This window comes from Eubalaena glacialis, chromosome 3 (assembly GCF_028564815.1).
Source record: "Eubalaena glacialis isolate mEubGla1 chromosome 3, mEubGla1.1.hap2.+ XY, whole genome shotgun sequence".
Lineage (NCBI taxonomy): Eukaryota > Metazoa > Chordata > Mammalia > Artiodactyla > Balaenidae > Eubalaena > Eubalaena glacialis.
The window spans coordinates 61971820-61997855 of NC_083718.1; the positions used below are offsets into that span (position 1 = coordinate 61971820).

General features: G+C 42.8%; 1 protein-coding gene across 1 annotated transcript in view; it reads right to left on the reverse strand.

The window, feature by feature from the left end:
- The window catches only part of FMO4 (flavin containing dimethylaniline monoxygenase 4), a 39986-nt gene extending 14248 nt beyond the window's left edge, over positions 1-25738 (reverse strand). Inside the window, 5 exon segments of the mRNA XM_061185722.1 lie at positions 1068-1210; positions 11500-11662; positions 12266-12454; positions 22342-22481; positions 25712-25738. Coding sequence (XP_061041705.1) covers positions 1068-1210; positions 11500-11662; positions 12266-12454; positions 22342-22481; positions 25712-25727 — 651 coding nt within the window. The 5' untranslated portion in view covers positions 25728-25738.
- Between the last annotated feature and the right edge of the window lie 298 nt (positions 25739-26036).

Here is a 26036-nt window from a genome sequence, read left to right on the forward strand (position 1 = left end):
GGTTAAGTATTTTCATCATGTTTAAAGTAAAGAATTATAGTACTAGTAGACATGTGCTACTGAGCTGGCAATTTTTTACATGTAAATAATATAGGATTTAAAGTGAGGTTTTGAGAAAGCAATTTTAACTAAATTAAATAAAAATCTATTATTTCTAAATCTAATCATTGTCCTATAATTTATGATAAAGTGGAATAGATTTCTAATTTGTGAATCTATGCTTGGAATTTCTTTTTTTTTTTTTTTTTTTTATGGACAGGACATACCTATGCAAGCACTTCTTTTTTTTTTTTTTTAATTTTTATTTATTTGTTTATTTTTTATTTATGGCTTGTGTTGGGTCTTCATTTCTGTGCGAGGGCTTTCTCTAGCTGCGGCAAGTGGGGGCCACTCTTCATCGCGGTGCGCGGGCCTCTCACTATCGCGGCCTCTCTTGTTGCGGAGCACAGGCTCCAGACGCGCAGGCTCAGTAGCTGTGGCTCACGGGCCTAGCCGCTCCGCGGCATGTGGGATCCTCCCAGACCAGGGCTCGAACCCGCGTCCCCTGCATTGGCAGGCAGACTCTCAACCACTGCGCCACCAGGGAAGCCCTATGCTTGGAATTTCTAAAATCATTATGCATACTTCTTGGGCAAAGTAACGGGTGCTTTTACCTCAAAATGAAGTACAAATCTGACTCCTTTTGAAAACTTGGAGATGTTCAGAAAACAACCTCCCTTTTCTCTTTTTACATGGGGGTTTTTCCAGAATTACAGAGAGAGAGTGTGAAAGAAAGACAGTTGGCATGGGTAGAACAATTTGCTCATTTGATCTTGTTCCAGGAGTACGTCTGAAAAATACTTAGTGATCTGGCATCCACACAATTTTCTTAGACCCTTCTTGGAGATGGTTCAGTCCTGTAAAGCGTGCGTTATGAGAGGCTTTAAGGATTTTCAAGATTTTTTTTTCACTCACCCAGTGTCCACATAATTCAGCGATTGGCCGGTGTGTTTTATAATCTTGAATACCACTCTCCAGACACCAGAAATGATGCTGGGGGTGGGAGTGCAGATTCAGAGATGGTGTACCTGAGCTGCGGTTCGACTGAGCTCCACTGCAATGTCCCCTCCAGTGTTCCCAAGACCGATCACTAAGACGCGTTTGTCCTGAAAGCCTGTTGGGATCTTGTACTCTTGACTGTGCAGGATCTGGCCTTTAAACTTATGGATTCCTGAAGGGACAGAGGGATCAGAAATATCTAGAGTTATAACTCCTTAGTTGGCAGGCATAGGGTCTGTGGGAAAAGGGAAGTCCCAGAAATATGGCAGCCCTTTGCTCCTGCTCCCAATTGCAGGAAGTAGAACCAGTATATCATCCCCTATCTCACTGGATGCTGTAAGCCCAGATACTGATTTAGTATAACATGCCTTGTTAAAAACATAGGAGAACTTATATTTCATGCGTATTCCGTTTTAAAGCAATTACTTAGGGAAATCAAGCTTACTGCAGACAATAATAAGAAACATCTCATGCATGACCTGAACATCCTAGACAAGAAGTAGATTGTTGATGCATGTTATTTTACCCAATAGATGTATTCTATCAGAATGTGATTTATGTATATAACATGTTTACAAATTGAATTAAGAAATTTTCTTTTTTACAAAAAGAAATTGTGTGGCATGTTCTCATGTAAATAAAGTAATTATTCTTGTGATTTAGGCTTGTTACTTCATGCTTATTTTACTTTGTGTCTTATTATATGCTTAATGCCTTATTATACTGTATGCTTATTTATACTTTATTCTTTTGTTATTTATATTTGTATTTCTGACTTTCAAGCTCCTAACACTCTGTCAATGGAAGTATCACTATTACGATATTGATATACTATATATGAAAAGGGCTACCAAATATTTCTCCTCTTGATTTTTTTTTTTTTTTTTTGGTAATTATCTCCTTGGCATATATAACAGACATAAACAATGGATTCATATAAACTAAGAATGGTAGTAACAGTGGAAGCAGAGCTATTTACAGTGGTGGCTGTGTCACTGGCAAAGTCCATTAACAATTCCCGAGAAATAAAAGTAGAATCTGGGTAATAAAGTCTAACCTTTTTCTTTTCCTTTGTACTTAGTCTAGTTTCACCTGCTCATAGGATACCATGTGAAGAGGCCTTGTACCCAGCATTTCAGACCAGAGATCCTAGTATGAAATGGCTGTGCCTGACACTTCAGCTCAGCAGACCACGTGCAGAAGTGCATTCAGGGAATGCCTCTGAATCTATACTACCACCGACCCTGAGTCATTGGAAGGGAATGCCAGATAGATAAAGAATGATGGGGCCAGGGGGCTGCTAAGCTGGCACACCAATTGACCCCTAGGAGCCCCAGCTAATATTGGACATGGGGGGAAAGCCTGTTGAATTCTTAGTTGACACTCATGCCACTTACTCAGTTCTGAACACCAGATCAGGTAAACTCAGTCACAAGAGTTGTAAAATTATGGGGGTCTCAGGGAAGGTCCAAGAACGGGCATTCATAGAACCATCAGAATGTAAACTGGACAAACATAGGCTCACCCATTCCTTCCTGCATGTTCCCGAGTGCCCCGCACCTCTGCTAGGAAGAGATATCTTGGGGGCTACTATACACCTAATGGGAGACAAATTGGAGACTGGTGTCCCCTTAGACAAAGGGCACAAGATGATAATGTTAATGGCTGAGGACAAACCTCCCCAGACAGAGCAAGTTGATCTCCCTGGAATAAATGCCGAGGTCTGGGCCCAGGGATGGGTGGGATGAGCTGTAGGAGCCAGTCCCATGATAGTCCATCTAAAATCTGTACGTACATGGCTCAATAGAAAACAGTACCCACTCTGCTGGGAGGTCTTGTTGGGAACTGCCCATGTCACAGGGCCCAACTGACCAGGGCCTTATTAGACCATGTCAGTCAGCCTGTAATACCTCCATTCCCCCCGTAAAGAAACCCAATGGGAAATACCAGATGGTACAGGACCTCAGGGCAGTCAATGAAGCCACTGAAGATATACACCCAGTAGTGTCTAATCCTACACCCTGCTGGCCGCTCTACCGTCCACCAGGACCTGGGGCTCTGTATCAGATTTAAAAGATGTCTTCTTCTGTATTCCATTAACCACAGAGCCACAAGAAATTTTTGCTTTTGCGTGGCAGGACCCAAACATGCAACAAAAACAACAATACTGCTGGACAGTCCTGCCTCAAGGTTTCAAAAATTCTCCCACCATCTTTGGGGAAACTTTAGCTAAAGACCTAAAAGATCTACATCTGGAGGAGGGAACCCTCCTCCAGTATGTAGACGAAATTCTGATTGCCAGCCTTACTAAGGAGGCCTCTGACAAAAATACTGTAACCACCCTGAACAACCTAGCAGATAAAGGATATAAGGTATCCAAGAAAAAGCTTCAAACACCACAAACTAGGGTGACCTACCTAGGCTTCATTCTCACAGAAGGTAAGAGAAGCATACCCCAGGAAAGGAAAGAAGTCATTTGCTGCCTCACCCCTCCTAAAAACTAAAAGACAGCTTAGAGGTTTCCTGGGGATGGCCAGGTTTTGCCACATCTGGATCCCTAACTATGGTTTAATAGCTGGGACTCTGTATGAAAAGTTGAAAAGATAATGATCCTTTTGAATGGAATTCAGAATGTGAAGGGGCCTTTCAAGAACTGAAAAAGCAGTTACTTCAGACTCCTCTCCTGGCCCTCCAAAATTTAGCTAAACCCTTTGACCTTTACATTCATAAAAGAAAGGGAATCACCCTTGGGGTATTAGCTCAAAAAATGGGACCCCTTACTCAGGTGGTGGCTTATTGCTCCAAACAATTAGATCAAACTGCTAAGGGATGGCCTCCTTGTCTACCAGCAATAGCAGTTACTACAACCCTGCTAAAGGAGGCTCAAAAGTTAACATTTGGTCAGCCATTCACTATACGGACTCCATACTGGGTTCAGGCTTCAGTTAAGTTCTAAGGGAACAGAATGGCTAACCCCCAGAAAGTCGATTCAAGTTCAGGCTATGCCTTTAGACAACCCAGTGGTTACCATAAAAAAACTGTCACAGACTAAATCCTGCTACCCTGCTACCCACAGAAATAGGGCCCTTGGAGCATGATTATATAGAAGCCATAGACACGATCTATTTCAGTCGCCTTGACCTAGGAAGTGAGCCTCTCCCAAACACCGAAGAGGAATGATTCACAGATGGGAGCAATTTTATGAGAGAAGGAAAAAGGCTGGCAGGATAGGCAGTGACCTCCCAGACCTAAGTCATAGAAGCAAGAAGCCTACCCCCAGGGACTTCTGTCCAAAAGGCCTAGCTGATAGTCTTCACCTGAGTCTTAGACAGGGAAGATTTTACACAGATGTTTACACAGATTCCCAGGATATGCCATCCTTCACACACAAGGCTATTTGGAAGGAAAGAAGTATGCCTGCTGTGGAGAATAAACAGGTGAAACATGGCTTAAATATACTGAAGCTCTTAGAAGCAGTACAGCTTCCAAAAAAGGTGAGTGATTCATTGTAGGGGTCACCAAGAGAAGGATGCAGAGGTAATAAAGGGAAACAACAAGGCCAATGCAACTGCTGAAAGGGCAGCCCTAGAACCAATAACTTGGCAACTACCCCTCATACCTCAAAGGCCAGATCCATCCAATTATTCCTCAATCTGCACAAAGGAAGAATTAAACAGAGCCTGAAAATGGGGCTTTGATAGAGATCTAGGAGGCCATGCGTGGCTGGTTAATGAACACGGGCAATACTTCTTCACCCAAACTGCAGCTTGTCAAGCCATCAGGGAGGCTCATCAAGGAACTCACTACAGGTATATAATTGGCTAGTTGAGGTCATGGTAACTCCTGGCATGAAAAGTATAATCAGTCGGAGAGTTGAGACATGCCCCATCTGCACAATGAACAACTCCAACACCAGACCCCCGAGAGGCCCCCAGGTAAGGCCCATTCAGACCAGAGGGACATATCCTGGGGAAGATTAGCAGACTCATTTCACTGGCATGGCGACAGTACCTGGCAATTTCAGGTATCTCTTGGTGCTAGTAGACTCTTTTTCTGGGTGTATAGAAACGTTACTAACAGAAATAATTCCCAGGTTTGGGCTTCCAGGGTCCCTACAAAGTAATAATGGTCCAGCATTTGTGTCTCAAGTGATGAAGGGGATAATGAGCACTGTGGCAGACCTTGCACTCAGCCTAGAGACCTCAATTGTTGGGGACAGTAGAAAGATCCAATCAGACTTTGAAATGGGCCTTAGCCAAGCTATGTCCAGAAACTCAAGAAGACTGGATTAAGTTGCTTCCAATTGCCCTGCTCCGCATGTGATTAGCCCCAAGGGATAAGTGAAAGTTAAGTGCATTTGAACTCATCTATGGTACAGCCACTACCCGAGCCCGAGAGAAGGGACACCTTAACTTGAAATGGAACAACTCAAGTGTGCCCTCCAGGGAGGAGAAACTATGAAAGCTTTCATGGAATATGGTAACCAGGTGCTGCCTGCACCCACCAAGCTGGCCCTCCACCCATTCTGGCCAGGAGACTGGGGACACCTAAAAACCTGGAAAGCCAGCAGCCTGCAAGACCAGCTCAGTCCTAAGGGGAACGGACCCCACTTGGTGACCCTAACCACCTACTCTGCCCTGACGTTGCAGGGATTGCTCTGTGGCCACATCACCCTTGAGTGAAGAGGACCCTAAACCCCAACCTCCGGAGAGACAACCTGGGGCCATGGACCACCCCCCCGACTCATGTGAACCTCTCTCTGACCTGAAGCTTTTCTTCCAAAAAAACAACAAAATGTGACCAGGGATACTTAGGCCACTGCAGTGAGCCTCCATATCAGGGCACGTTTGCCTACAGGCAAAAGACCTAGATACCTGCATTTTTAGGAAAAACTTGCTCTTGCTAATATTTGGGCCATGTATCTTAAATTATCTGGTGTCCTTTGTCTCCAAAGGGTTAGACAAATGATGGTCGCTCAGCAATACGAACAGTTAGGGTTGAGGCCTGGTGACCATCAAACACATCTAAAGGCATCTGAGAAGAAGTCTGGTCCTCTTCCGGGGGGGGGGGGGTTGGTGTACAAAAGATGGACCTGCGCCCCCTAGCGCCCCTCAAGAATGAGGAGCAGGACAAAAGAGAGGAGGGATCTGTCACCAGCAGAGCCTAGTCTGGGTAACAAGATGAAGTTTAACCTTTTTGTCTTTTCCTTTGTGCTTAGTCTAGGGTCACTTGCTCATGGGGTGCTGCGTGCCGAGGCCTCGCTCCCGGCCCTTCAGACCTGAGTTCCTAGTGTGAAACGGCTGCGCTGACGCCTCAGCTCGGGGGAGCATGCGGAAGTGCAGCGCGTGACCCTCAGTTGAAGGTGGTGGCGGTGACGGGCTGCGTGCACAGTCTCTGGGTCCAAACCTCGATCTGGAGCGTGAGCCGTACGCCTGTGCCTGTCTTGCGAGAACTCTGCCCCCTTCCTGCTGACAGAACCCTGCAAAGCAGCCCCACCGCGTCCTCTCCTGGAGAGCACCTTCTCTAGAGCCAGATCTCGCACCTGTCCACTCTCTGATCAAAGAATAAAGCCTTCCTCTGCTCCTGAACCAAATTTGGTCTCTTGGCTCGAACAGCACCGGGCAGGAGGACCCTCATTGGGGACCAACTCGAAAGGGTCGGTGGTAACAGCTTCAGCAATGAGAGGTGGCAGAGGAAACAAACAGTGATGGGGCCGGCCACCTTCAGACCCCGTGACCGGTGAGATGAAGCACTGACAATGAATCGGAAAGGGAGGCGCTGCACTTTAGAGGGCTCCTCAGCCTCTCACCCCAATACTTCAAGTACTTCTGCAATTTTAATGTAAAAAGATGAAACTGTCTCCTGGAACCTATCATTCTCCTACCAGACAGTCGCTGCTTCATGCATTTACTCAATAACATTTATTGAAGAGCTACTATATATAACACAATGTTTTAATAGGAGTCTTTGCCTGCTGAGGCCCCCAAAGCTGCAAACTAAATGCACTAAATATGGCAACAGATAGTTGCCACATTCCTAGGGAGGTGCTAAACCCACCAGGCAGAATTTGCAAAGAAGGTGTACGCAGGCCAGTTTTGTGATCCTTTGCCTCTCACTTACTTTCAGGGATTGAAGTCGAAGTGGCCAGAGGTTGGAAATTGGAGACTTTCAGGAAAGGATTTAAAGTGCTGTTGCATTTTTTGTCTCCTTGACACGAAGCCATATTCGAGGGGCTTCTGGGAGACCCCTGCGAGACCTCGACCCTTGAAGTCTATGGAGCACAGAGACTGGTGTGTGACCCACGCTTGAACTGCCTGCAAGGGGTGGCTGCACCAGTAGCGAGTTTTTCATCTACTGCTGACGGTGTGGAATACATGTCTCATGTGGACCAGATGAAAGCCATGCAGGAGAGAGCCTGTCTGATGCCAATTTAAAGGGACTTTGCACAAGGTAGCCATCTGGACTGGCAATGAGACCTTAATAGATAGTATATGGAAATGACCTGGGGAGGAGCTAGGGTTTAGGGACTTGTAAAGTGGCCAGTCTGAGAGTGCTTGGTCTGTAGCAACAGGGGCTGCATGGAACGATCCCTAGTCATGGGGCATCTCTCTGGAGCAGAGCCTAGGAAAGCACCCCACAAAGCATGGATCTTAAACACCCCCAAGGCCTGAGAGAACTAGCACCCGGTTGGTGCCAGTCAAGAAAGACTTTTCCTGCCCCCTTACTTCTTCTTGTCCTTGCCCTGACTCCAGTTCTGGAAGGGCCAGAGACTGCAGCTGGTGAGTGAAAGGTTTGCAGGAGGAGGAGCTGGCAGAGGAAGGGGGCAGCCAAGCGCACCATGTCTTCTCACTGCGGCTGTCAGCACAAAGCAGGAGCCAGCTGGGGGAGGGGAGAAGCTTCATCATTACAGGTAATTGCCAGTTTTTACTATTATACGAGACAGAACATTTCAGTTATAAAAATGAGAAGTTGGGGGAATTCCCTGGCAGTCCAGTGGTTAGGACTCTGTGCTTCCACTGCAGGGGGCACAGGTTCCATCCCTGGTCGGGGAACTAAGATCCTACATGCTGCATGGCACGGCCAAAAAAAAAAAAAGATGACAGAGGAGGACTTTTCATTATTTGAGAGTGAGCAGAAAAGCGGTGGGAATGGCCTGAAGTTGCAACCAAGGGCAGGAGAAGGACAAGCCCCACAGATGAGGCCTGCAGGGACATTACAAGGAAAAGTCCAGTTGGTTAATAACTCTACATTACATGACCTGTACTTTCAACATTGTATAACCCAAGGCACTGTTTCAGGTTTTAGGTTTAGGAGATGTGAGAATAAAAGGCAGTCTCTACTCTTAAAGAGCTCATCCTCGAGTGAGAAATAGGTAAACAGACAATAGCTAACTAACGCTTATTCAGACCTTATAGCAAGTCCCAGACATTCTTCTAAGGACTTTATACATATGAATTAATTGAAACCTCACAACAACCCCATAGGGTGAACAGTATTATGATGCAATTTTACTAATGCTGAGAGTGGAGGCACAGAGAGGTAAAGCAACTTGCCCAAGGCCATACAGTAAGTAGCAGAACCCGACGGGGAAGTCAGGTCATCTGACTCTGGGCTCAGCTGTCAAGCATGATACTATGCTGCTCCCCCCCAGAACAGGAGGTGTTACGATGCCTTCAATGGGGCATCAGCCTAGACTGAGCCAGGGAAGTCATCCTGGAGGAGGTGATTTTTTTTTTTTTTTCAAAGAATGACATTAGAAAGATGATTAGGAATTTGAAAAGGGAAGCCCTAAGAGGGTTTCAAGAAGGGGGAAGAGCACGTGCCCTGAATGCATTAGAGAGTGGGGCTTCAACCCATTCACTGAGGTTTGGCTGGAGAGAAGCTTCCTGAGGGCTCAACCTCGGTTCATAGATTTTGTATGTACCTAACACAATGCTTTTCAAATAATAGGTTCTCCATAATTGCATATTTGAGCAGGGGACCCAAGAAAAAGTATGGAATGCATAGGTAGTTCTGAATCAATGATTATGTCAATAATGCCTTGCCCCCTCCCCTGCCCCAAAGGAATCTATCTGGTAAATCAAAACTACTAATTCAGAAAAAAAAAACGGTCTGCTAGGAGGCACAGGACCTAGTTTGCCTTGTCAGCAAATATCTCTGGAATAGTTTGCTATTGTGGTTTCTTCATCTTATACTTATTCCCCTACTGTTATGTGTTGGAAAATGCTTAGCAACTACCTTAGGAGAAGGAAGACCAGGAGCTTGAAGTCCATGCCCAACGCTCACAAAGTTTAAGAACATTTGTTAATAATTGATCAGATATAATTAGGCATTTGTGACCACTAATCTGTAACTAATGATTACAACTGATGTGTGTTTAGAGAGTCACTCTTACACAACTTCTGAGTGTGGGAGAGAGGAGAATGAAGAGGGGTGACCTGCAGAACTGCACTTTGTGCTACCCATCCCGTGATTCCTGTATGGGCTCTGGGAGGATTCAGCACTCTGAGATGGAGTGGCTGCTGAGGCTTATAACTGGGGTTATAGCTTAACTAAGAGGCAGAAATACTTCTTCGTCTGGGGGACGCACCTGCTTCTGAGGAAGCAGGTTCTTCCAAGCACTTCTCAGATGGTGGATAATAGCTTACAAAAGGTCATGATTCATAACAGTAGTAGCTATTGTTTATAGAGTGCTTACTGTGTGCTCTGTACTATGCTAAGTATTTTACATGGATGATCTCATTTAATCCTCATCACTACTCTGAGATGGGAACTTATATTTCCACTTTGCTGAGGCTTAGAGAGGTTATGTTCATCCAAGGTTAAGCAACTAGCACAGGGTCTGGATCCCGAGCTTTGTTCATAACCATTATGCTAAATGCTACTTATCCAGGGCCATTGCCTGCAGGGAACTGTAGGAGACCAGAACTTCCTGGAAAGCTTACATCGTATCCACTCACCAAGACACCTCACTCTGGAAACACAGAGGAAATTGGGATTATCTGTCCTGCTGTCCCCATAACAGATTCTTCTAAAGTCTGGTCATAAACCAAGACCCCCTCAGGGGGAGTCTCTAAAATCTACATGTGTGGGTTTCTTCCTTCTCCAATATCTGGGTTTTAGGGCAAAAGAAAGGGGCACCTCAATATTTCTACTACAATTATTCCTCCCCCACCTCCCTGAGGTCATTAAAGTATGTAGAAATGTCTGCTCTCAAGATGATCCAAAACTATGTTGCTACTCTAGTTTATGTTTAGCCAGTCTCTTTCCTTGGGACCACTTCTGCCAGTCTGGACACTTCATGCTGCCACAAAGATCATCACCTCTCAGCTCTTGATTGCTCTTTTGCAGCAGTGTTCTTTAGTTATAGTCGCAGTGGAACTGAAGGTAGTTAGGGATAAAGGATTAGCCACCTCAAACCTGACAAGACACTTAATTCCAAAAGCATCTCTTATTTGACACTTGTGACACATTTCCTCATAGAGACATTGTTATAAGAGGCAGTTATATATTCCTTTAGTACTATGTGAATATTCATTTAGCCCATAGACTAGCAGCAAGCCTGAAGCTGACCCACCATTTACAATATTGCTTCTTTGTAAAATTATGTACTGAATTCTCCCTCGGTCCCTAACACATTTTGAAAATAGAATAGTTTGTTAATTTGAGATTATGTTTTAAGATTTATATTTCATTTTTTATTGTCTAAGGTTTGCAAACTTTCTTCTTCACATCTTCGTTTCTTAAAAGTTCTTTTAATTCCTCAAAGAAGTTTCAAAACTTCATACTCAATTGCCTTTAGGGCCACTTATGAGTAATGGAAGAAGAGTAGCTTTACTACATTTTAGTAATCCTCACTTGACTTCAAAAGATGGAGATTTGCCAATTGTGAGTATATTAAAAAGAATGTGCCATTGGATCAAAAGCATTTCCAAAGGGGAATTTCTAAAACTCCTTTGTGTGGATAGCCCTGCTTTAAGAGGTGGATGGATTATTATTGTGATGACTATTTTGAAGGGTGACAATATTTCTTTGTATGTATAATTTCTGGTCTATTTCTTAAGAAAAATTCTGTCAAGTTTCCTTGTATTCTCACTTCCTTTAAGTTATTGAATTACAGGTCACTCCTGATTCAAATGACCTGTAATTTAATGACAAAATTCAAAGCCTATTTTTTTTCATGACCGATCTGATAGTTTTGAGCCTTATGTGATCACTGAGCTTGAATCAGATAGGCATGATAAAACTTAAATGATAATATCAGCATTTATATTAATAAGTAAATAATAAAATCTGACACCTCTATAGTGTTTTATAACTTTCAAAGTTATTTTGTACATATTATCTCTGAGGGTAAACATAAAGTTGTCTATAATCATGAGGAAGTATTTCCAATTACAAATCAGTAACTTCTAGAAGAACCCAGAAGAGTAGGCATAGTTTCAGGTAGAAATGACTCACCAGGAAATGACTCCAAAGGTAAATGGGGATTCAGGAAGTGTCCAGTGCAAACCATGACAGCATCAAAGATAGCTCTGTCCAGCTTCCCCTCTGTCTCTGTGACAACATCCCACTGACCAGTTTCGGAGAAGTCAGGATGCTTTGTTACACTGCACACTGTGGTCTGAAAGCAAAAGACAAACACTCGCTTTCCATCAGTCATCTTGGGACCTCATACAATGACCGTATGGGCCAAGTCAGTCCCACGATAGGAGGTCTGTTAACACTGGCTTATCTTTTCCCTAGAGAAGTTAAATAACTTGTGCAAAGTCTCAAAAGTGGTCATATGGATTAGGACCCAAAACATCTGAATGCCTTCACTGCAAGGAAGAAACATTCAGTTTTTATTCCTGGTGAGAAGGAGATGAATTAAAATACCGAATGTTGAAAAAATTTAGGAAAATGAGTTTTGACCCATTGTAATATCTGTGGTTCAGACTTCTAGTCATTTCTTCCCAATGGGTTTCATGAACAAAATCCATTTTTCCTTTCCTCTCAAAAACATTCTAAATTTTATCCTGAATGAGAGTCTGGATTTAGAGGAAGAACCAGGAAATTCAGTATTTTAGTGACTTATTTGAGTAAAACATGACCAGCAGGATTATTATCTGCCTTATTCATATAGAGAGAAAGTCAGGAAGAAGTTTACTTAAGCATCCTATTTCCATCAGATTGGTGAATGGGCCAGCCCCTGCTCATTAACCTTCCATAACCCAAGGTATCTTACTCTAAACCGAATGTATTTCAGAAGGTCAAAGTGCTCAGCAAACTCTTGGAGGTAGTCCCAAAATTTTTCTTGCTTCATGAAATTGGGATAATCTTCTTGGAAGGGGAAGTCGCTGTAACATGACATTTCTTTGCAGACGTTTGTCACTAATGACTTGTAGACCCTGGCCATCCCATCTTTAGAAGTTTCCTGTGGTGAAAGCACAGTTAGCTTGACGGGGTGGTGTGGGGGATAGGAGGAAGAGAAAGAGACCATCAGCAGTTAGCGTTCCACTTGTAATTCCAAAGAGTTGCTGGAAAAGTTAGCATTGGGTCCCCATGCTATAGTTATAAGAAATCATTGGTGGGGTTGGAATTGTTAAATACGATATCTTTCTCAAACTACAAAGAAGCTAACAACATTTAATAGGGCTCTCCAAGAATGACACTGCCCTTAAATAATTCCATGAACACGGGCCCATGGTCTATCTTGCTTATCTTCTCCTTCTTCCCTTGCCATGATTATTCCCTCCACTCATGCTCTGCACATCTTCCTCTTGCCTTTGTTTAAGAAACTCCTCGGAGGAGGGGCAAGATGGCGGAAGAGTAAGACGCGGAGATCACCTTCCTCCCCACAGATACATGAGAAATACATCTACACGTGGAACTGCTCCTACAGAACACCCACTGAACGCTGGCAGAAGACGTCAGACCTCCCAAAAGGCAAGAAAATCCCCACGTACTTGGGTAGGGCAAAAGAAAAAAGAAATAACAGAGACAAAAGAATAGGGACGGGACCTGCACCAGTGGGAGGGAGCTGTGAAGGAGGAAAGGTTTCCACACACTATGAAGCCCCTTCGTGGGCAGAGACTGCGGGTAGCAGAGGGGGGAAGCTTCGGAGCCACGGAGGAGAGCGCAGCCACATTGGTGCGGAGGGCAAAGCGGAGATTCCCGCACAGAGGAGCGGGGCCGACCAGCACTCACCAGCCCGAGAGGCTTGTCTGCTCAGCCGCCGGGGCGGGCGGGGCCTGGGAGCTGGGGCTCGGGCTTCGGTGCTAGCCGGGAGGGAGTCCGGGAAAAAGACTGCAGCTGCCAAAGAGGCAAGAGAATTTTTCTTGCCTCTTTGTTTCGCGGCGCGCAAGGAGAGGGGATTCAGAGCGCCGCCTAAACGAGCTCCAGAGACGGGCGCGAGCCGCGGCTATCAGCGCGGATCCCACAGCAACAGGGACGCAGAGGGAAAAACGGAGAGATTCCCGCACAGAGGCTCGGCGCCGAGCAGCACTCACCAGCCCGAGAGGCTTGTCTGCTCACCCGCCGGGGCGGGCGGGGGCTGGGAGCTGAGGCGCGGGCTTCGGTCGGATCCCAGGGAGAGGACTGGGGTTGGCTGCGTGAACACAGCCTGAAGGGTCTAGCGCACCACAACTAGCCGGGAGAGTGCACGAGAAAAAGTCTGCAGCTGCCGAAGAGGCAGGAGACTTTTTCTTGCCTCTTTGTTTCGCGGCGTGCAAGGAGAGGGGATTCAGAGCGCCACTTAAACGAACTCCAGAGACGGGCGCGAGCCGTGGCTATCAGCGCGGACCCCAGAGACGGGCATGAGACGCTAAGGCTGCTGCTGCTGCCACCAAACAGCCTGTGGGCGAGTACAGGTCATTCTCCACACCGCCCCTCCCGGGAGCCTGTGCAGCCCGCCACGGCCAGGCTCCCGTAATCCGGGGACAACTTCCCCGGGAGAGCGCACGGCGCGCCTCAGGCTGCTGCAACGTCACGCCGGCCTCTGCCGCCGCAGGCTCGCCCCGCCTCCTCCGTACCGCTCCCTCCCCCCGGCCTGACTGAGCCAGAGCCCCCGAATCATCTGCTCCTTTAACCCCGTTCTGTCTGGGCGGGGAACAGACGCCCTCAGGGGACCTACATGCAGAGGCGGGTCCAAATCCAAAGCTGAACCCCGGGAGCTGTACGAACAAAGAAGAGAAAGGGAAATCTCTCCCAGCAGCCTCAGAAGCAGCGGATTAAAGCTCCACAAACAACTTGATGTGCCTGCATCTGTTGAATACCTGAATAGACAACGAATCATCCCAAATTTAGGAGATGGACTTTGGGAGCAGGATATATTAACTTTTCCCCTTTTCCTTTTTTTTGTGAGTGTAGATGTGTATGCTTCTGGGTGAGATTTTGTCTGTATAGCTTTGCTCTCACCGTTAGTCCTAGGGTTAGGTCCGTCCGTTTTTTTTTTTTTTTTTTTTTTTTTGGCTTAAAAAAATTTTTTTTCCCTAATAAATGTTTTCTTAATAATTTTTTCCTTATTTTCTATTTTTAAAAAAAATTTTTAATAAGTTTTTTCATATTTTTTATTTTAAAAAATTAAAAAATTTTTTTCTTAATAAATTTTTTCTAAACAATTTTTTTCTTATTTTTAGTATAAAAAATTAATAAATCTATTTTTAAAAATTAAAAAAATTTTTTTTTCTTAATAAATTTACTCTTAATAATTTTTTTCTTATTTTTTATTATAATTGCTTTATTTTATTTTATTTTATCCTCTTTTTTTCTTTCTTTCCATTTTTTCTCCCTTTTATTCTGAGCCGTGTGGATGAAAGGCTCTTGGTGCTCCAGCCAGGCATCAGGGCTGTGCCTCTGAGGTGGGAGAGCCAACTTCAGGACACTGGTCCACAAGAGACCTCCCAGCTCCACGTAATACCAAACGGCGAAAATCTCTCACAGATCTCCATCTCAACATCAAGACCCAGCTTCACTCAACGACCAGCAAGCTACAGTGCTGGACACCCTATGCCAAACAACTAGCAAGAGAGGAACACAGCCCCATCCATTAACAGAGAGGCTGCCTAAAATCATAATAAGGCCACAGACACCCCAAAACACACCACCAGACGTGGACGAACCCACCAGAAAGACAACATCCAGCCTCATCCACCAGAACACAGGCACTAGTTCCCTCCACCAGGAAACCTACACAACCCACTGAACCAACCTTAGCCACTGGGGACAGATACCAAAAACAACGGGAACTACGAACCTGCAGCCTGTGAAAAGGAGACCCCAAACACAGTAAGATAAGCAAAATGAGAAGACAGAAAAACACACAGCAGATGAAGGAGCAGGGTCAAAACACACCAGACCTAACAAATGAAGAGGAAATAGGTAGTCTACCTGAAAAAGAATTCAGAATAATGATAGTAAGGATGATCCAAAGTCTTGGAAATAGAATAGACAAAATGCAAGAAACATTTAACAAGGACGTAGAAGAACTAAAGAGGAACCAAGAAACGATGACAAGCACAATAAATGAAATTAAAAATACTCTAGATGGGATCAATAGCAGAATAACTGAGGCAGAAGAACGGATAAGTGACCTGGAAGATAAAATGGTGGAAATAACTACTGCAGACCAGAATAAAGAAAAAAGAATGAAAAGAACTGAGGACAGTCTCAGAGACCTCTGGGACAACATTAAACGCACCAACATTCGAATTATAGGGGTCCCAGAAGAAGAAGAGAAAAAGAAAGGGACTGAGAAAATATTTGAAGAGATTATAGTTGAAAACTTCCCTAATATGGGAAAGGAAATAGTTAATCAAGTCCTGGAAGCACAGAGAGTCCCATACAGGATAAATCCAAGGAGAAACACACCAAGACACATATTAATCAAACTATCAAAAATTAAATATAAAGAAAACATATTAAAAGCAGCAAGGGAAAAACAACAGATAACACACAAGGGCATCCCCATAAGGTTAACAGCTGATCTTTCAGCAGAAACGCTGCAAGCCAGAAGGGAGTGGCAGGATATACTTAAAGTGATGAAGGAGAAAAACCTACAACCAAGATTACTCTACCCAGCAAGGATCTCATTCAGATTTGATGGAGAAATTAAAACCTTTACAGACAAGCAAAAGCTGAGAGAGTTCAGCACCACCAAACCAGCTTTACAACAAATGCTAAAGGAACTTCTCTAGGCAAGAAACACAAGAGAAGGAAAACACCTACAATAACAAACCCAAAACATTTAAGAAAATGGGAATAGGAACATACATATCGATAATTACCTTAAATGTAAATGGATTAAATGCTCCCACCAAAAGACACAGACTGGCTGAATGGATACAAAAACAAGACCCATATATATGCTGTCTACAAGAGACCCACTTCAGACCTAGAGACACATACAGACTGAAAGTGAGGGGATGGAAAAAGATATTCCATGCAAATGGAAATCAAAAGAAAGCTGGAGTAGCAATTCTCATATCAGACAAAATAGACTTTAAAATAAAGACAATTACAAGAGACAAAGACGGACACTATATAATGATCAAGGGATCGATCCAAGAGGAAGGTATAACAATTGTAAATCTTTATGCACCCAACATAGGAGCACCTCAATACATAAGGCAAATACTAACAGCCATAAAAGGGGAAATCGACAGTAACACAATCATAGTAGGGGACTTTAACACCCCACTTTCACCAATGGACAGATCATCCAAAATGAAAATAAATAAGGAAACACAAGCTTTAAATGATACATTAAACAATATGGACTTAATTGATATTTATAGGACATTCCACCCCAAAACAACAGAATACACATTTTTCTCAAGTGCTCATGGAACATTCTCCAGGATAGATCATATCTTGGGTCACAAATCAAGCCTTGGTAAATTTAAAAAAATTGAAATCGTATCAAGTATCTTTTCCGACCACAACGCTATGAGACTAGATATCAATTACAGGAAAAGATCTGTAAAAAATACAAACACATGGAGGCTACACAATACACTACTTAATAACGAAGTGATCACTGAAGAAATCAAAGGGGAAATCAAAAAATACCTAGAAACAAATGACAATGGAGACACGACGATCCAAAACCTATGGGATGCAGCAAAAGCAGTTCTAAGAGGGAAGTTTATAGCAATACAAGCCTACATCAAGAAACAGGAAACATCTCGAATAAACAACCTAACCTTGCACCTAAAGCAATTAGAGAAAGAAGAACAAAAAAACCCCAAAGCTAGCAGAAGGAAAGAAATCATAAAGATCAGATCAGAAATAAATGAAAAAGAAATGAAGGAAACAATAGCAAAAATCAATGAAACTAAAAGCTGGTTCTTTGAGAAGATAAACAAAATTGATAAACCATTAGCCAGACTCATCAAGAGAAAAAAGGAGAAGACTCAAATTAATAGAATTAGAAATGAAAAAGGAGAAGTAACCACTGACACTGCAGAAATACAAACGATCATAAGAGATTACTACAAGCAACTCTATGCTAATAAAATGGACAACCTGGAAGAAATGGACAGATTCTTAGAAATGCACAACCTGCCGAGACTGAACCAGGAAGAAATAGAAAATATGAACAGACCAATCACAAGCACTGAAATTGAAACTGTGATTAAAAATCTTCCAACACACAAAAGCCCAGGACCAGATGGCTTCACAGGCGAATTCTATCAAACATTTAGAGAAGAGCTAACACCTATCCTTCTCAAACTCTTCCAAAATATTGCAGAGGGAGGAACACTCCCCAACTCATTCTACGAGGCCACCATCACCCTGATACCAAAACCAGGCAAAGATGTCACAAAGAAAGAAAACTACAGGCCAATATCACTGATGAACATAGATGCAGAAATCCTCAACAAAATACTAGCAAACAGAATCCAACAGCACATTAAAAGGATCATACACCATGATCAAGTGGGGTTTATTCCAGGAATGCAAGGATTCTTCAATATACGCAAATCAATCAACGTGATACATCATATTAACAAATTGAAGGAGAAAAACCATATGATCATCTCAATAGATGCAGAGAAAGCTTTCGACAAAATTCAACACCCATTTATGATAAAAGTCCTGCAGAAAGTAGGCATAGAGGGAACTTTCCTCAACATAATAAAGGCCGTATATGACAAACCCACAGCCAACATTGTCCTCAATGGTGAAAAACTGAAACCATTTCCACTAAGATCAGGAACAAGACAAGGTTGCCCACTCTCACCACTATTATTCAACATAGTTTTGGAAGTGTTAGCCACAGCAATCAGAGAAGAAAAAGAAATAAAAGGAATCCAAATCGGAAAAGAAGAAGTAAAGCTGTCACTGTTTGCAGATGACATGATACTATACATAGAGAATCCAAAAGATGCTACCAGAAAACTACTAGAGCTAATCAATGAATTTGGTAAAGTAGCAGGATACAAAATTAATGCACAGAAATCTCTTGCATTCCTGTATACTAATGATGAAAAATCTGAAAGTGAAATTAAGAAAACACTCCCGTTTACCATTGCAACAAAAAGAATAAAATACCTAGGAATAAACCTACCTAAGGAGACAAAAGACCTGTATGCAGAAAATTATAGGACACTGATGAAAGAAATTAAAGATGATACAAATAGATGGAGAGATATACCATGTTCTTGGATTGGAAGAATCAACATTGTGAAAATGACTCTGCTACCCAAAGCAATCTACAGATTCAATGCAATCCCTATCAAACTACCACTGGCATTTTTCACAGAACTAGAACAAAAAATTTCACAATTTGTATGGAAACACAAAAGACCCCGAATAGCCAAAGCAATCTTGAGAACGAAAAATGGAGCTGGAGGAATCAGGCTCCCTGACTTCAGACTATATTACAAAGCTACAGTAATCAAGACAGTTTGGTACTGGCACAAAAACAGAAATATAGATCAATGGAACAGGATAGAAAGCCCAGAGATAAGCCCACGCACATATGGTCACCTTATCTTTGATAAAGGAGGCAAGCATATACAGTGGAGAAAAGACAGCCTCTTCAATAAGTGGTGCTGGGAAAATTGGACAGGTACATGTAAAAGTATGAAATTAGAACACTCCCTAACACCATACACAAAAATAAACTCAAAATGGATTAAAGACCTAAGTGTAAGGCCAGACACTATCAAACTCTTAGAGGAAAACATAGGCAGAACACTGTATGACATAAGTCACAGCAAGATCCTTTTTGACCCAGGTCCTAGAGAAATGGAAATAAAAACACAAATAAACAAATGGGACCTAATGAAACTTAAAAGCTTTTGCACAGCAAAGGAAACCATAAACAAGACCAAAAGACAACCCTCAGAATGGGAGAAAATATTTGCAAATGAAGCAACGGACAAAGGATTAATCTCCAAGATTTACAAGCAGCTCATGCAGCTCAATAACAAAAAAACAAACAACCCAATCCAAAAATGGGCAGAAGACCTAAATAGACATTTCTCCAAAGAAGAGATACAGATTGCCAACAGACACATGAAAGAATGCTCAACATCATTAATCATTAGAGAAATGCAAATCAAAACTACAATGAGGTATCATCTCACACCGGTCAGAATGGCCATCATCAAAAAATCTAGAAACAATAAATGCTGGAGAGGGTGTGGAGAAAAGGGAACACTCTTGCACTGTTGGTGGGAATGTAAATTGATACAGCCACTATGGAGAACAGTATGGAGATTCCTTAAAAAACTAAAAATAGAACTACCATATGACCCAGCAATCCCACTACTGGGCATATACCCTGAGAAAACCATAATTCAGAAAGAGTCATGTACCAAAATATTCATTGCAGCTCTGTTTACAATAGCCAGGACATGGAAGCAACCTAGGTGTCCATCATCGGATGAATGGATAAAGAAGATGTGGCACATATATACAATGGAATATTACTCAGCCATAAAAAGAAATGAAATGGAGGTGTTTGTAATGAGGTGGATGGAGTTAGAGTCTGTCATACAGAGTGAAGTAAGTCAGAAAGAGAAAAACAAATACAGTATGCTAACACATATATATGGAATCTAAGGGGAAAAAAAAAAAAAAAAAGAGGTCATGAAGAACCTAGTGGCAAGATGGGAATAAAGACACAGACCTACTAGAGAATGGACTTGAGGATATGGGGAGGGGGAGGGGTGAGATGTGACAGGGTGAGAGAGTGTCATGGACATATATACACTACCAAATGTAAAATAGATAACTAGTGGGAAGCAGCCGCATAGCACAGGGAGATCAGCTCGGTGCTTTGTGACCACCTAGAGGGGTGGGATAGGGAGGGTGGGAGGGAGGGAGATGCAAGAGGGAAGAGATATGGCAACATATGTATATGTGTAACTGATTCACTTTGTTGTAAAGCAGAAGCTAGCACACCATTGTAAAGCAATTATACTTCAATAAAGATGTTTAAAAAAAAAAAAAAAAAAAAAAAAAAAAAGAAACTCCTCACTAATTTTTCTGTTTATTGTCTATGTATATTTTCAACCTCTCTCTTTTTATTGCCTCCTTCCCATCCAGACTTAAAATACTGAATACTCAAATTTTCAAAACAAAACAAAACTCCCTTTCAACCTGTATCCCCTTCCAGCCTTGTCTCTCTCTGTCTTATCTAGGTCTTCATGAAAGAATCATCACATACTGGCAGCCTCTGTTTTCTCCTGGACTCCTCAACTCGTTGTCTTGTCTCGATCTCTGTCACTCAAAAAGAAAACAACAAAACAAAAAGATCTATATTAAAGGCACCAGTGAACTTCTCATGGCCGAAGTTTTCTTCTTCAAGTCTCTTTCTTCACCATCATGTTCTATAAGAAGCCTTCCATGACCCAACAGATCTTCACAAGGCAGCTATTGTGCCCTGCCCCAGCACACTGTACTTTGAGCACAGAACCAATCACACTGCATTGTAGTGATCTGTTTACTGTTTCTGTTCCCCACCAGACAGTAAGGAGGGCTGGGTCCTTGTCTATCTTGTTTCCCATATGTCCTGGTAGAGGGACAACACGAGTACTTGTTGAATGAATGAAAATGAACACTACAATTGCATTTTTGAAAAAAAAATAGTATTTGTGTGACTGGAAAAAATTACATCAAAATTTTGATAGTGCTGACTCATGAGTATTGATATTATATTTAATTTGTATTTTTCTTTTGTTTAACTCAGTACTGTTTTCTAAAATTAATCTATATCACTTTACAATAGGAGAAGGAAACCAAACCAACCATGGGGTCAAACAGCAGAAGGTACACAAACCAGACCTAATACTTTCTTCCACATTGACATTTGGTGGCTTGAAGAGGCCCATAGTACACCAGAAAAAAATTATTTTTCCCCAGTATGCTATAATCCTAGGGTTGTGATCATTTACATGCCTTTGCTTATTCTGTTTTCTTCACCATCCATCAAAGACTGGCAAATACTGCCTCCTCCAAGAAGGCTTCCCTCATTCATACCAGTTTGAAGTACCCTCCCCAGCCTTGAGCTCCCACTAAAGGCTGCTCTTCTCTCCCCAACCAAAGCATTTAGTACTTGGGCCTCCCGTCTTCTGACACCTTATACCCTACCACTGGGCAGGTCCCTTTATTCCCTCTGAAGACCCTGCTATTCCCAGTAACCAGGACCAGTTTTGGCCAGAGGCAGGGCGTATTTAGTCATTTCCAGCCCCGCTTCCTGATGCTCAAGTCACCTAATAGCTGGCCTAGCCTTGAGCATACCCCACTAGGCTGCATATTACACTCCTAAGAAGGGTGGATTAGTGCCTGTGTTCTTCTTCTTCTGATAATGTGAAAAATACCCCTTAGACCTTTCAAGGTCTGGATTCTTGCCTCACCCTTGCCAATTCTTTTCCCAAAGACCTGAACAATGTCTGGGGGCTGGGGCTCCACTCCCTGATGCCAACTTCTGTCCTTCCTAAAGTGTCATCTGCTCCATATTCACCAATGCCATTCAGCTTACCCAATGTGACACTCTGCTACTTTGTCTTACAATGTCCCTGCTCCAGAAATCATCGTAACTTCCAATACTATGTTTGTGTATTAGACTTAACTCTTTCTTCCTCTCTCCTCCAACTGTCTCTTGTCCCTACCCTGCCAATTGTCCAAGTTCATCGCCTATCAGACTGCATCCTGCCTGGGGTCAGCACAACACCATAACAAACTCGTGCTGCTGCAGTGAGCTGCTCCCGTAATGATCACCAAGGTAGGCTAAAGCGACCATGCCTGGGCAGGGACAAAGCAAACGGCCAGATTAGGATTGGTGGAAGTGGGAGGGTATGAACTACGCACAGTAAACTTCCACAGTCCCCCGATGTCATTACTTCTTTCAAAGCAGGTAGGCTCCAGGTCCTCATCCAAGCAGCATTTGATGGAGGACAGGCCACTCACACCAGCTCCAATCACTGCAACTCGCTTGGCCATGGTGTGTTCTGTATGAGATAGGTTGAGCAGACCTTCTTTATATGACAAGGCTAGAAGGGAGCCCTTGTCATAGAAGTCAACTTTTACAGTGATCCTTTCATCTTTGAGCTGAGGCAGAATCACATTTTGTTTAAAGATGAGGGCTCTGAAATCACACTGGTTTGGTTTGAATCCTGACTTCATTTATTTACAGTATGACCTTAGGCTAGTTGTTTATCCTCTCTGTGCCTCAGTTTTCTCATCAGCACAATGGGAGTGGAAATAATAATGCCTATTTAAAATATTTGTTGTGAAATTAAATGACTGAGATATGTTGGAAGGGTTATAGAAGTGTGTCTGCTACATAGTAAGTGCTCAATTAAATTTTGCTCTTATTATTAGCTAGTGTAGCCAGGACCTTGATCCCCTTAAGACTTTAGATCCTCTCAGTATTAAAAGGACTCTTTGCTAACACCTAGTCCCTCTGAAATGCTAGGAATTGCAACAAGCAAAAATGTTAGTTTTTATTCAAAGCGTCTAAAGTTCTAAAGAATAGCTAGTCATGGGCCATGTCCTGCCAGCAAAAAAGATATTACATGCATTTAGGGGAGGTTCTTAACTTTGCACAGAGAAAGGTTGACTCACCATAATACAGAACTGTGGTCATATGGTCATATGGAAATGGGGATGCCATGTTGTCAGGAAAGATTGGAGGAAGTGTGAATGTGTCATGGGGATTTATAACCAGTTTTTCTTGATTTTATGTTTTGGGCTTCTGCAAACATCAGCATAGCTTTTGCTTTGATCAGATGAGCTAACCACCGAGTTGATTTCAGCAAATCAGGTTTATGTCACACGGAAGACTTTGAAGTGTCAGGAGTCCTCACTCTCAAGTGCTGCCTTTCCCTCAACCCTCGTGGCCAGTCCGAGAAACACACAAAGAGTAGTTGAGACCTCAAAGTATTTGCTTTATAAAATATACTTAACTGATTTGACTTTGCCTATGAAGACATGGTACTTTTTGAGGAGAGATCTTGCCGTATAACTCTTATGTGACTTTTGTAGTGTCATGACACTTACCATAGTGGTGTTTGCCTTGAGGAACCTAGGGAGAACATATTTATTGAGCCCTGATGACCAGTAAATGGGAAAACATATAGCATCATCACTGAACACGACTTAAGGCCACTCTGCTAATAAGAGGTTGAGTCTGGAGAGACTTTGGGTATCTGAGTATGAGCCTGGATGTGCACATCTCATTGGTCTGAGAGCCTGAAGTGTCCTGTGATTCCTGCTACTAAGCCTCTTCCCTCACCTGAGCTCAGGTTTGCTGCCACACCTTCTGGTTGGGCTTGGGGGATTTTGTCCTTTTGGTTTCGTAGTTTGCCTCCTAGCCAGATCAGAACCCCCAGGCACAAAACCAAAGTGAAGTTACTGACTTTACAGAGGGTAGAAGAAAACTGCTGAGCCCTTGGACCCTTCGGACTCACCTGGCTCCAGAGGAGGATCTAGGCAGGGACTTGCAACAAGGATCAGAGGGATTTCTCAAGGCTGCCTGTTTCCAAATCTTACCTGCCACCCTACCCTTTGTAAGGTTGAGACCTTCACGCCTGGCTTCATTATTTATAGCAAAATTTACACTTTTCCCCCTGAGACTTTTTGTTTATTTAGGAGTCTCTTTTGATTTGGAAGAGTTGGGCAGGCTGCAATGAGAATGGACTTTGGAGGCAGCAGAACTGGCTTTGAACTCTGTCTCTGCAACTGACTAGGCATGTGACCTCAAACAACCCACTTACACACCTTAAGGTTTACTGTTTGCAAATAAGAAAAATAGCCATATTGAAGGGTTGTTTGGGTCTTAAACAGTGATAATAATTACACAAAACTGCCTAGCACCAAATATTTACTCAGCATTCATTTCCCACCTCCCTAACTGACTCCCTCCTTTCCTCTCTTCTTCCTGGAAAAGACAGCTCATGCAGATAAAATTTATCAACAAGTTTGGAAACATATAGGCAAACATACCTATGACTTCCTTTGGATTGAGTAAAAGGTTTAGATGGCTTTTAATCAGAAATAAATGGCCTCCACCAATAAGAACACTTAAACTTCCAGGGCACTAGGTAGAAGTCTGGAATTGGCAGATCTCTCTGTGCTGTGTTTTTGCAATAATAATATGAAAGAAATAGTTGTTAACTGATCTGGTTAAAATGCAAAATGTGCTGCAGTGAATAGACTGGCAGCAAATTAATTCACTCAACAGCTGCACCCTGTGTACCTCTAAGGGCAGGTACTGAGCCAAGCGTGGGGACCCCCAAAATGATTAAGAGCCAGTGACTTAAATAATAGTAATAAATATAGACCCAGTGACTGTCCACAGGAAGATGCCACTATATGGAGAGAGGCTGACACGCATGATATCATGTGGTACGTCCTGTAACAGCAGTGTGTTCTGGGTACAAATGCTTGCAGACACTCTTGGGCTGCTTAGCTATGCCTGGAGACCTAGTTAGAGACACATAGTAGGCTGTATTTTTCCTGGGCAAAAACACCTTGTCCTTTACAGACTGACTTAGAGACTGTCTAAGTGCCAAATAATTGGTGTCCAAAATAGATGTGAATTGAAAGGCAGGGGAGAATACTGCAGGCTTGAAGGGGCGGGAGGACATAAGGTGTGTTAAGCTCTTTGTAAACTGTAAAGTGGGCTATAAACATAAGGTCCATTGTAGGTCAAATGTTGCTGACATTTAATTCCTTAATCAAAAGAAGCCCTAAACTACTGAACTGGACTTTTGAACAACATGAAAACCCCATCCCATATCTGACAGACCAGAAAATGCAGGAATCAATTTTGAGACATGGAGAGACTTGGATGATTAGCAAATTATGTACCTGATTATGATTTATATGAGTTTGGACTTGGATCTATTTATATTTCTTATTATCACTCTACCAGTGCTCTTCCTCTGCTACGGTATTTCCTAACATAACACTTGTGGAGTATTTTGTGTTTCCCAGTGCCTCACAATTCCATCTCATCCAAAAGATGAAATCAGAAGTGAGCCTGGAATCACAGACAGTCCCATGATTCTGTTATTCTCACCCACACCTTCCTTCAGGATGGTTTCCCCCTACAACATAACTTTGTTTCCTTAGCACGTTCCTTTGCTTCCTGGTTTTCTCTAATTCTGCTGCTTTAACCCTAATCAAGAGGCTCTCGAAGGAGAAGATCACATTCATTTTCAAGGAGTGTACTCACCAAGGAAAGTATTCATCCTCTGTGAAAGCAGCTTCTGGAAACATATCCCCATAAAAAAAAAAAAAAAAAAAAATCCAGGACACTTACCTTGTTGGCATAGAGCAGATATTTTGACAAATTATTTCTCACAGCCCAAAGCCAAAGATAGTGTTTGTCTTTAAAAATAAAAAATTCCAAACACAAACTCTTTGTTCTAAAAGAAAAATAAAAAATAAACTAATGCTGACTTTAATCAAAGGGCTCTCGGTTTAAAACAAAAACCATCCGTTTTTCCTGTCATGCTAGTGACAGCAGAAAGTATACTCACCGAGGAAAAAAAAGTTGT